Source organism: Lithohypha guttulata (genome assembly GCF_036872675.1).
Source record: "Lithohypha guttulata strain CCFEE 5908 chromosome Unknown scaffold_2, whole genome shotgun sequence".
NCBI lineage: Eukaryota > Fungi > Ascomycota > Eurotiomycetes > Chaetothyriales > Trichomeriaceae > Lithohypha > Lithohypha guttulata.
In genome coordinates this window covers 99,575-111,913 of record NW_027042751.1, presented here as the reverse complement: position 1 = coordinate 111,913, position 12,339 = coordinate 99,575, and the positions used below count along the sequence as shown (strand labels likewise).

General features: G+C 48.3%; 4 protein-coding genes across 4 annotated transcripts; 2 read left to right on the top strand and 2 right to left on the bottom strand.

Moving 5' to 3' along the window:
- Positions 1 to 678: 678 nt before the first annotated feature.
- LTR64_002177 (uncharacterized protein) lies at positions 679 to 1,401 on the top strand (the record flags this gene model as incomplete). The annotated part of the gene is made up of 1 exon (XM_064896549.1): positions 679 to 1,401. One exon carries the CDS (start codon positions 679 to 681, stop codon positions 1,399 to 1,401), a length of 723 nt encoding a protein of 240 aa, XP_064755499.1.
- Positions 1,402 to 1,422: 21 nt separating this feature from the next.
- On the top strand, positions 1,423 to 2,820 carry LTR64_002176 (uncharacterized protein; the record flags this gene model as incomplete). The annotated part of the gene is made up of 1 exon (XM_064896548.1): positions 1,423 to 2,820. The coding sequence occupies one exon, from the start codon at positions 1,423 to 1,425 to the stop codon at positions 2,818 to 2,820; it is 1,398 nt and encodes a 465-aa protein (XP_064755498.1).
- Positions 2,821 to 7,027: 4,207 nt separating this feature from the next.
- LTR64_002174 (uncharacterized protein) lies at positions 7,028 to 8,426 on the bottom strand (the record flags this gene model as incomplete). The annotated part of the gene is made up of 2 exons (XM_064896547.1): positions 7,028 to 7,947; positions 8,000 to 8,426. 2 exons carry the CDS (start codon positions 8,424 to 8,426, stop codon positions 7,028 to 7,030), a joined length of 1,347 nt encoding a protein of 448 aa, XP_064755497.1.
- A 2,250-nt stretch (positions 8,427 to 10,676) lies between these two features.
- On the bottom strand, positions 10,677 to 11,196 carry LTR64_002173 (uncharacterized protein; the record flags this gene model as incomplete). Its single annotated transcript, XM_064896546.1, has 2 exons — positions 10,677 to 10,917; positions 11,114 to 11,196. The coding sequence occupies 2 exons, from the start codon at positions 11,194 to 11,196 to the stop codon at positions 10,677 to 10,679; spliced, it is 324 nt and encodes a 107-aa protein (XP_064755496.1).
- Positions 11,197 to 12,339: the final 1,143 nt, after the last annotated feature.

Genomic DNA, 12,339 nt, shown 5'->3' with positions numbered 1-12,339 from the left:
TTCAGGCTTGAGTTCGTAAAGCTCGAAAGTGGAATCATATCTAGCCATCTTGTATCTGCTACTCAAGTGGCTGACTTACTAGTGTCCAGAGGGTGAATAACTTAGTGCTCAATGCCTGTGAATCGGCAGTTCTCGAAGCACATACTGCAAACGGAGCCCAAGAGTTTGTCAGATGTGGTATTGGAAACGTTGTAGGCATGTCGTATCCAGGTTTCAGAGGACATGGTAGCACTTTTCACAACCACTCTGTACCTCACGCTCAGACAATCTTCCGCCAACCTTGTGTATGGAACCAGCATTGCACGTAGGACTCTATAATGTTTTCAAGCCCGAAGGTCACGTTTCGCAGGCCGAGTGGACGTTGACGACCATTTTGTGCCTGTGGTGTACACAAGTATACCTGTTGAGAGAGCGACTATGCTAGTGTCTACAGGTATATACGAGCCATACACAGCGTTGCATGAAGCTGTCGTTGGGAGAGAAGTTGATCTTAGCAATCTCGGATATCTGCTGACTGGTGGGAGTCGCGTCATGATGTTGAGGGGTGACGGCGGAGTAGGTAAAACGGCACTTTTGTAAGAAGCAGCCAAATGGTGGTTGGGCACTGGCTTTGCAACCAAAGTTCTGCATTACCACACGCGAGAGAATTTCGATCCCGAATTGCTGCAACAATGGTTCATGGATGAATGTGCCGCTCCCGACCCGGCTTTCGCCTCTGAGATGGGGTACAGCATCCTTATACTTGACAGCGTCGATCAGTTGGACGATGAGGACGAAGAAGCAATAAATTGCGTCTCGGCTACATCGCTCTGGGCTTTCGTGAAGACAATTGTTCGACAACCAAACATTCGGGTTGTGATATCGTACTGGATAAGACCAAATTGGGTTTATCCTAAATTCGACGTCTACGAGCTGGGCCCTCTCGACACGCATGCTAGTCTCGAGGTTGGACTGCATTGGCTCGGCTCACATGGTCACTCGATAGATCTGTCTGGTCGAGAGCAGCGTGAAATACTGGAAGCCTGTGTGCAATTGGCTTTGGGTAATTCACTCGCTATACAAGCCATGATGTACATGTACATGAAAAGTGGCCGTGACCTGAAACAGTTCTACACTGGCGTGCTCATAGGGGATATAACACTTGATCTTCCTGGTTTTACACAGCTTGTTGGCCCGAATGCTTTGACCAGACTCGACAAAGGGTTCTCGAATGCTTGGCAGCAAGGCCTTGAGGTCGTTGTAGAGTCTTCTCATTTGGTGTACGGCATATTTTGGAGAGTAATGCCACAGGATATCGTCCCGTTTCGATTGTTTCTATTAAAAGCAGTCAGGAGGTCCAAACTGTTCTTACGAGACCGTTACGTGTTTGGTACTATGTCGACTTGGCCAGAGGAGTTTTAGAGACAGTTACATTCTTTCGCTATGGCTCACACGTACCCAATCGAGAACAGGTTGCTTCGTCGTCTCGACGCTAGACTCTCAAATCCCATGTACTTCTCCATGATGTTTGGAGGCCAGCCGAGAAAGCTGCAAGATGAGACATACGAAAGCTCCTGCACGGACGAAACAGGTGTCATTCTGCAACGTACTGCGGTGTACGACAATGAGGATAAACTGAGGCGTCATGCACAGGAGAGTGATCGGAGATTCCTAGTTCCAATCACGCGACGTACGGGTGTACTTGAAGGCATTGCTCAAGGTCATCTCGCAGTGAACCCTCTCTTTTCGATACTTCTTCGAGTCAAAATCGCAGATTTGTCACCGCTGCTCCGTGAAGGTCTCTGGGACGCATTCGCAAGATTCCAGCGCCTACAACTTACGCCCTATCTATACCTGAATGGCGACACAAATCCAGAGGTCAGTTCTATAGCTGAAATTCAACTCGAGAACCATCTTGTGTCTGGCCTGCACCGTCTGACAAAAGATTTGCGGTTCCCGGCAAACTATCTCCATCAAATGTGCACCATCGACTGGCTCCATATTTCCTCCTCCGCACATTATCGATGCCTTCCTCTCTTTGAGCTGCAGATGGCAAGATACGCTGACTGGCTACAGGAATCAATGCGCACTTCTATTTTTGACATGTTCGCCTTCGGCATCATGATGGCCCAGGCTTTGTTTCATGGCCAGGCTACTGAGGTTTGGGGCTATACGAAATCGTTCCCGAAGATGTCCCTCATAGCAGCAACCAGCGACAGCCTCACTGCAATCGCTATAAGTACGGGCATTGCTGATAACCTGATGCTCAGTGAGGCTCACTCACTTCGTGCTAGCATTTCGATGCTGAAGATGAGATTGAAAAAGATACTGCCTACACTTCCTACCCCGACTCATGTCGAAGAGTATTATCCTTGGCTTTCGAGGGGATGGTTATCCATCTATTCTCACGTTCGGACCTTGGAGCTTGATACTCCTTTCATCTGGATCGATCATCCTCTACTCCACACAAAACAAGCTTTTCAACATGTTTGTGATGCGTTTGACGAAGCAATGCAGGCTCGAGATGAAACAATCTTATTTGAACTTCTGGAAAAGCCGAGATACACACAGAACATACAGACATGCTTGTTGCTGCATTTAGCTTTGTGCTTCGTGTATGCTTTAAAAGCCGAGCACAAAGATTTGAGGACTCAGACTCGGCTGTGTGAGCAAATGATTGCCACAATCAAGACTGATCCGAACCATGATTGTGAAGCTGTGGAGGGTGGTGAATTAATGTTGGGCTATGCTCACCAGGCTGTTGAACTAGCACAATCGTTCGAGATTGTGTGTGAGTCAAACTCAGATGAGAATTATGCCACGTTCGAAGCTCTACACTAAGACAAGGAGTTTCTGAACGAGGTGGACAGACTAGAGTCATACTTCAATATCGCAGATACCACACTGAATCTTGGACGTTTCGCAAGAGCACGTGAGTATATAGATAAAGCCGAGACCCTCTTCAGATGCAACGAGGCAAGCCAAACCTGCAAGCATAGACAAGGCGACTTCGACGTGCGGCGATAATTAGTCGACTTACGTGAAGAGCTCGTCACGAACCTGAAGAACATTCAAGCGATGCCCTTGGCTGATCGTGCACGCAAGATCCAGGAACTGTCAGCACTCCGAATTGCGAGAGAGGCTTGCTTGACGCATCTCTGTGATACAATCTCAAAAGATATAAAGATAGCTGCTGGAGCAGAGTTGTACATGCAGCTGATGATCTTGGCATTCTTGAGACTGGATTCCAACGAACTTTCCAGGATCTTATCTGAGGACGACTCACTTAAGCAGTCCGGCACTCATTGCCCGAGTCGAATAGAAGCACGCTGGCAACGAGGCTATATTCGCGAGCTTTGTCAACTCCACGATACCGGAACTCTCCAAAAGTTTTGCACCGATAGCGAGTTGCAAGATATGATCTTGAACGAGATCGCCAGCAGTAATCATTTGAACTAAGAGGCTGATGGCGAGACAGCGTCATTCACTCGTTTCGACGGTACATTCATTAAGGTCCAGCAAGATGAGACTCGCTTCATGCTCGATTTTACAGGCCTGGATTGACGGTATCACTCTAACTACACAACAGCTTGCCTGGCTCAGCACAACTTTCAGAGTTCCACCTGGAGACAGTAGACATATATGCTGTGCAACCTCATTTGAGTGTGGCGTTGCCTCGTGTGGCGCTGGACACCAAGCTACCCACATCGGAGGCTGGACCATCCCAAGATTCTCAGGGTGTGGTCCTCGTGCCCAAGATATTTGGCTTCCAACTCCTGTCCATCCCTGTAAGTGGTGAGGATGCGGACAAGATACCCAGGTTTGGTTGAGAGCCATGCTTTTGAACTCTGTCGTCATCATGGGATTCGAACGAAGCACAGATACGATGCACGTCCTAGAGTAGAAATGTCACTCAAGATCATGGCTGCTCTCGATAGTGTAGACTCGATCGATATAGTTAGGGCCTCTGTTCATCATTGATCCTACAGCAATGCTAGTGCCAAAAGCTTTTAGATACGACACAGTCTTTTGGCATCTTCGCCGCAGTCAGTCAGGTAAGCCAATAGCGTGGCATGACCATGGCTTGGAAGAATTGTGCACGATGAACGTGGACCAAGTTGGCGAAGCAGACACCACTCTTGCTAGTGGTTGCGAACGGCTAGCAATACGAGAGCCTTGAACAGTTGATGTTGTGCATTTCTAGAGGCCTCAGCTCAAGTAGATACGAAAAGACGAGGTGGTAGAATATATGATTTTCTTCCAGAGTACAATTGGACGTTGATAGATGCTTTACACTACATTAAAGGATCTCAAAAAGCACAAGCATGCTAGCTACGATATCTTCACCAGGCAGATGAAGAGGTTGAAATTCAGTACAACAGATGTCTGTGACTAGGTAGGATATCTCCATCGCCTCTCATCCCCTATTGTAGTTGGACATTCCGTAACTTCTTCTAATCTCTCGACGGATTTTGGTGGGGCCACTTCCAATGGCATATCCAGCCAGCATCGATTCAAAACTAAGACGATAGAAGGGCTCCTAGAGATCTAGCAAGGAATGGAGGCTGAACCAATGGAGACAGATACGACTGCTCGAAGAAAGTAGCAACCAAAGGAGCGCTAGTCCAGCTTCATCACCCAGTAAATTCAACGTCGCCTGACCAGCAGGCTCTTCTCGATTGAATCTGTGTGCAATCGACCAGTAATCAATACCAGGTTTAGCATCATCGATGCTGATGCTACTACGATTGACCCCAACAATCCTTGAGCACTGGTCCCTGTATCACCACAATTGTTCACAGCATCAGCAACTCCATCTACCCTTACTGCAGCATTCTCTCAAAGAGTTAATAGTGCTGGTCCTTTCGGTGGTCTGAGTCGACAGGACCTGGCAGTCAGTAAAAAGAAGGTCTTACTAGATCGAAGTACTTTGAACATAGTGCGGTGTGTCTGCCTGATCAGAGTCGTCAGGTTTTTAACAGGAAGGTAACCAAGAGGCCAGCATACCACTTGGTAGTGGTGGCTGTATGTTCAAGCGTAATATGTCCTGTCAGGATCAGATCAAAATACGAAATACATTGACAATTGCAAGCCATCTCGAACAGCCAGAGCGTTGTTCGAAGATGTAGTCATGGACCAGGAGCGAGGTCGTCCTCCAGACGTGGCGTTGTTGAATGGTCTGTATCAGCCACCAGGGGTACAGACAGTACCTCGAGGGTGATAATTGAAAGCACCGAAATGAAATACGGTGCTCTCAGGATTGAAGACATCGAATTCAGGTTTTTATGCTGTTCAGCATCGGATACCTGAGGCGGATTGTATTGAGGATTCTGGAAGAAGACTCATGGGCCAAGTATCTTGATCTGACCTAAGTCGCTTTGCCATTGGATTTGAGAAGTATGGCCGAACCATCGCTTCTACAATTCCCTCAGTTATGGCAAGCTGTTTGTTGGTCTCTTCGTACTGGATTCGTTTTTCCTGAAGCTCTTTTCTTACTTCGTATAATTGCTTTTCTAAATCGCGTATAAGGACTTCTTTCTCTAGGGCAATTCTCTCCGCTTGTCTTTGTGCTTCTTCGGCCTGCTCTTTGTCTTTGACCGCTTGTTCTTTGATTGCCTCTCCCAGTTGCTGGACTTCCTTCAAGTGTATTTGTTCGTCACGCATCACGTCCAGCGCGTGCTCTGCTTGGGTTCTGCCGGTCTCTAGCTGCTTCATAGTTATCAGGTAAGATGTGTTGGTTTCCTGCAGCCGTTTCGTCGCCTCCTCTGCATGTGCTTTCTGGCTTTGCAGTTGCGATATGTGGCTCTCTGTTTGTACCCTCTCATCCTCCAATTGCTGTATCTTAGCTTTCGTTTGAGCATTGTCACTCTCTAGCTGCTTCATCATCTTCTCCTTTTGTGCATTCTCATGGTTTCGCTGTTCGATTATCCTGTCTTTTATATTGTTCATCAATCCGTTTGTCGTTTTTTCGATATGATCCTTTATATCGTGCAGCAGTTCCGTGTCGGCACTTGTCGTCTGCTCGTGCCTTTGATTTGAAACTGCTGTGTCTTCAGCCTCGTTCGGTATTCCAGATACATCATGGTAGCTCCTCTCACAGGACGGACTGCGTTGCTCGCATTGATCCGGATGAGCTTCAGTCTCACATTGACAACCAAGACATCCCTCTCCTGTGATTTGTGGACTGGTGTCCATCTCACTGGATTCGCTGAAGTCTGTCAAATCATCATTCGAAGGGCGCACTCGAGCTGGACGTTTGTTACGCGTCACCCGGAGTGGTAAAATTTTGCGCCTTAAATTCGGCCTTTCCGTTGGTTCTGCTCGGTCGTGAAGCTCGGAGATTGTGGGCACTTGAACCTCAGCCTGATTTTCATGGTGGTAGCATTTCTTCTTCTTCTTCCGACATTCTTCGCACGCTTTTCGTCGTGTTTCTTGCATTGAGATAAGTCCTCGTAGTGGTCTTCTGCTCTAACCGCTAGGGAAGCCGGGAGACGAAAGTTGTTGCAAGGAAATCTGAATTGCAGGAGAGGAGATGAAAACTGGCGGTCAACAAAAGATATGCCAAGGCTTGGTACTACTCGTAGTCGCTACACGTCGCGTCTCACGCGCCCGATCTAATCCCAACTGAGCCTTGTGGACAGACAGAAGGTCAGTCCACGTACTTCTAGCGTACCACTCATCTCTGCTCTGTCACCAACGGTTGTTACCAGCTTTAGCTAGCATAGCGATGATACACGAAGACGCCGTCTGTTGTCCAAGTCAACACAGGCTCGTGTGCATTAATTCCCAATCAGCTGCGCGGTCCTCACACCATTCACAAGTTGGCCGTGGCATCAGCGGTATTCGCAGTGTATCCATACCACCAAGTGGTGAGGCTGATCATGCTACTAAATAGTGCAACCAAAGGGAAAGAACATAAGTCGTGGGTCAGATGTACAAAGATGTCTTCTGCTTCCGTAGATACGATCCTGCTTAAATACTGCAGGTCGTCCCATATAGCACTTCATATTGATGCTAGTGTCATGAATCATGTGGGTGCAATTCCTCATTATGGCGAATATTGACGCCTATGTTGCGTGAACTCCAACACTCTTTGGGCTACATTTTTTGCCTTACTCATTATATCGTCTTCGGGTGGCTTGATCTGAGTTTCAGCCTCCCTTAGCCTGAGCTCTATACCACGACGACCGTCTTCAGGATGCACAGTGAACTCAGATGTCGCGTCTTTACTGCTTGGCAGCAGCTCTCGACCCGGACCGTCGAATTGTGCCTGAGTGGCCAGGCTTTCGTTATTGGTCTGCTCTGTAGAATTGATCGGTGCTTGCCGGTTGGAAGGATGCCTATCCAGATCTGCTTCTTGTGTCCGTGAGCGGACATCTCGCTGAGAATTCGAATGCCATTTGTCTGAATCGGCTCGCCGCAGATCTGTCGCCAGCCCCATTGCACGCAGGCTATCGTCGGTGTGGCGCCGAGTATGCCTATATCGTTTTTCTACTGCCAGCCTCTCTTGAGTTGGCTGAGCGTCCCAACCATAGGTGACCCGATTTGGTCTATCGCCGTTGCTTAAGTATGTCTCGTTGTATCGTGCGGAGGCTCCCAACCGTGGCTCGCTGAACTTCCTTCCATGTTCATGATAAGCGGAATTAAACTTCTCATCGACATATGATATTCGATTGTCCAGCTCTCTAGTGGCTCTGCGAGTTTGCCGATCCAATTGTGTTGCAGCAATTGCTGCAGACTCCTTGATCCGGCTAACATAGGCATCAGGTGTATTGGTCTCAATGTCTCGTCGGAGTAACTCGTATACGTCTTCAATCGTCGCTACTTCAGCCCTGAGATCTACATCCAGGTCGCCACGTGCGAACTCCCTTTCTCTTTGCTCAATGTATTCTCGGATCTGAGAGAGCTGCTCTTTTTGGTACTTGAGTCGATTCGGTAATTCGGAACCCTTCAGGTAGACAAGGAATCCTATGCAGCGATTAGTCCAGACCACTTCATTGTTGGAAGATAAGCGAAGTACCTGCTATAATTATGTTTATGGCACCCAAGACGGTGACTGCGCTTCTTGGTCCGTCTCCTACACCAAGCGCAGTCAGAGCTGTGGCGAAGACTAACTGTAAGACCAGCGCCGCGTATGTCAGCCAAGCCGATGCCCTACACCACTGCTTGTATTTCCGCTCTTGCTTGATGACACGCTGGTAGATGCCTAAGTTCGCGACAGCTCGTCCAGCAGCCAGATCAGGATCGTGATGGATGCCCACAAAATGTCGAAATTCCATTAGTGCTTTCTGGACTTCGACGTTATGTGTATAAGGTAGGCTATTCGGCGCCATACCATACGGTGACGATCCGTTTGCTTTGTGTTCTTGTCCAGTGGTTTTGGCTTGACCACTTTCGAGGTCAGTGGTCGAGGGGGCTAATCTGGCAAAGAGGCCTGGAAAACACATGTTGTATGGATCGGGCTGTGAATTTAGGAAGAGTAGAGGGCATACTGTGCCTCGAAGACATCTTTACATATCGCGTGCTCGCAAGAGGATGAAGAATCCCCTGCGTTATGTTCGACTAGATCAAACGCGACACTCGGTGCCAATACGAGAAACCGGTCGGTGGCTTAAAGACCGTTGACCAATGCCGTACATGCGTTGCTACAAGACAGGTCGTGTTTAGTCAGTCTCCTGGGTTGTGGGCAAGTACTTGCACGAGGGGGGCACGATCAGGGTATCCATAGTCAGGAGCTTACATGTCGATCATGATAAAAGTGGAGCTTTGGAGAGACTAACTAGACCGTGCTCCACTATGATCCGGTCCGACTTCCGGTACTACTACTACGACGTTGACCTACGCCATTGCTTGAAGGCTACCTTCCTCCGGTTGTGGTTCTTCGGAACGCTCAACCTGCGACCAAAGTGTCGAAGAATGAAACATGGGCTCCACCTTGGATGATCCTCGGAGTAGTCTTGTCAGAAAGGGTCCTCGTACATGGATAGTACTAGAGTTGGTATGTGTAAATTCATAACATGCAGTAGGGTTTGATCTTCTACAAACCAAATAAGTGACAGTTGTCCTTGAGTGGGAAAAGACAACAATCTTTAGCCAAAAGTATCTGCTAGGAATGGTGCGAAGGAAGCCTAGAAGGGTGAGGATAAGAAACATACAGCAGGAGAGCAACGAAAGAATAACAAAACTTGACGGTTGTAATAGAGCCAGAGCGGTGTCAAGCATACAAGCGGTTTTTTGAGAGATACTCTAAAATCCGAGAAACATGCTGAAGTCAGCGGAAAGCATTAATAACTAGCGCCAGGACAAATTCAGGTAGACCAAGAATCCACTACAATGAGCGTCCTGCTGGAGCATCTGATCCGAACTTCCGTCTCCATCACTCTCCTTTGCTCGCCAGATCATACAACGTGAGCTCTCACAACGCGAGAAGTTGTGGAGCGCAAAAACTCCCATCATTGGGAGCTTGTAGAATGTTCGCGTGTCTACGATGTCGATATCTTGGTTCTTGGGCGGGAAATGGTAGATCATGACTGAGTGCAGATTCGCTGTGCCCAGTCGGGAAGCAGCCTCCTCCTCGAACTCATCCGCATCCATGGTGAACTCGTGTCTCAGCCTTAGAACATGGCCTAACTCGTGTAGGAAGACTTCTTGCGTATTCGCACAGTTGCTCCACTCACCGTTTGTCACAGTCTTGTCGAAGCCGTGACTGTACACCCACGTCGCATTGAGAAGTGCGGCGTCGGGGCAGAACTTACTGGCTAGTACAGTTCCTTTCTTCTCACCATAGACAAGCACGAAAGCTGTGTACTCTACACTCATAACCCATTCGAACATGACCCCTATCTTATGACTGTCTTATTCGTCAGCGGCTGCGATCAATGCTTTGGACGGCTATACAGCATCGGCTAGTGTGAGATTTTGGGCAGCAGAAGTGGTGAAGTTGACGGTCGAGCCCAACTTTCAACGCGAAGTCGATGCGAGGATGCCCACCAATAATGAGGCATCAGACGTTGGGTATGCCTCTTGAGTGATGCAAGTTTACTCGCGTCCATGTCACAAATCAAGATGTTTGGTCTCTTTAGAAGGGTGATCAAGGTCTTAGTCTTTATCTCCATAGTGCTGAGGACATTGCTTTCGAAGGAAATCCTCGAGACCGGCTGAACAGCCACTGCATCAAACATGCCGAAGGTGATAAGTGTTCCGTGAAATAGGGGAGCATGTGGTCTTTCGATAGCAAGTCTTGTAGAGGTGCCGCACCGATCTTCGAGACAACCAGAATCCACAACGTGCGCTATGTTAATTATGTGACAGTGACTTCTTCTGCTGAGCGCCTGATCTTTTTAGCGGAGGAAGAGCAAGGACTACTACCAGCCTTCACCTTGATCGTGCTGCCGTTCATTGACTTACACCATTTCGGGAGGTCTCCTGAGGGGTGATTAATGCCCAAATTCGGTGAGGACTGTCCAATTCGTCACGGGAATACAAGACGTACGAACTCTAGTCGTACAATCATCCATAGTTGGTGATCTGAATACCATGGGAACATGGCATGCACCTTAGCCGAGAGTCTCGCTAACGCATGACCTTTCGCTTGCCTTAGCAACATGAGCTGAAGGAATGAGCGAGCCTGCTATTTATAATAGAGAAGCAGACCACCGAAGTCAGCAGCTTCTCAAGAACGTCAAGTGGTAGGGTGATCATGGCTGGAAAGATGAGCTGATTGTGTCAGGGTTTGCCTTGTTCTCTTTAAAATCCTTGTACGACAGGCAGATCTTTGCCGCAGATATCACTGGCCCAAAGCGATCCTTAGCTTGGAATGCGCGAATCTGGATTGAGGTCGGTTGGACACGATCCTTTCCCACACCATCATCTTGGTTTGTCGATGTTGCGTAGCGTATACGTTCTGCTGCTGACACTGAAGATCTGAACAAGAAGTAGCTGTGGTCAGTCAGATTGAGATGGTTTAGAACAGCAGTCGAGAGCTATGATTCCAGGTCAGCAGAAACATAGGTCGAACATATCTTGTATGGGACGAACCTCGGCAATGTCTCTATGCGGTTTAGCACGAGGATAGACATTGTAAGATGTCTTGGTGATGGATCGCGCATCGACACTGTACTTCTCGACTGTTTACCATTCAGGCATATGGACGGTAACTTCATGGTGAGGTGCTGGGAGAACAGCATAGCCGAATGCTGTCGTGATCTTGGCAGACATGAATGAGTAGTCCTTGGCGCAACGACGGCCCTCACATGGATAAGCGAAATGCTGCCGCACGGTGTTATGTTCACAAAGTTTCGGCATGTCCTAGCCCCCGCCACTACGGTGTGAGATACGCGAACATGGCGCTTCTCACCACAATCATGTCCTTGCCCAGGGCGGACCTTGAATGCCTGCAAATCATTGATCAGAAACCTCGGCACAAAAATACCGGAGTAAGCTACCTGATATGCTGATGTCGATTTCAGAAGAATTTGGTGTAAATGCATTGACTTTGACGTCTTCGGCGCGAGTGGTGATAGTTATGGTTAACAGAAGTTGCAGTAGTTGACACCAGCGGCACCACTCATCCAGATAGTGACACAGCATATCGTTCAGCCTTGTCTACTAGTGTACCAGCAATCGGAATTGCTCCCTTGCTGAACGACTTTTAAGCGTGCTGAAGTACAAGGTGCTCTAGCCGGAAAGGACAACCCGTTTAGCCTCGCAGCTGTAATCGCTCTTTTTCCGAATATCCAACCGCGTCCAATACTATCGGGCACAACACACAGAGATAATGGAATGACGTTCTTCAAACTTGACAACTCATCAGACTCAGAACTTTTCGCACGATCTGGATGCGAACAATAGACGATCGTGACGCCGGTCGGCCTACAAACCATGAGATACTTAGCGTCCAGTGGGAACATGCAAATATTGAGCAAGGCGAGTATATGGTTGAGCTTCTGTTCTGCGACAACAAACTTTGCGTCCTGTCGATACACGATGTCGGAGCGCCGAGCCACAATATCTACCGTGTATTGGTCGCTCTAGTCAAACACACTTAATCTCTGATTCTATCCAGACCGAAACCATGGGATAAAATGTCCTGTCAGCCGAGACGAATGAGCCATGGCAGTGAGGCTACGACAGATTACCGGCCAGACCTGGTCGCGCATTCATTTCTGGACTTCGATCACGCTTTCGCCAGCGCTGAGACGCTCGTTTCAGGTGTCCGGACGCCTCCTTGCAATCCACTCAAGAAGAGCGTGTACAGCATCAACTATGGCGGATCAGCGCCTTCAGATTCATTGTGGTCAAGGTGCTGCTCGTTTTTTCACGCCTTAATCTTGATACCTGGTCACAGGAGATCATCAGCAT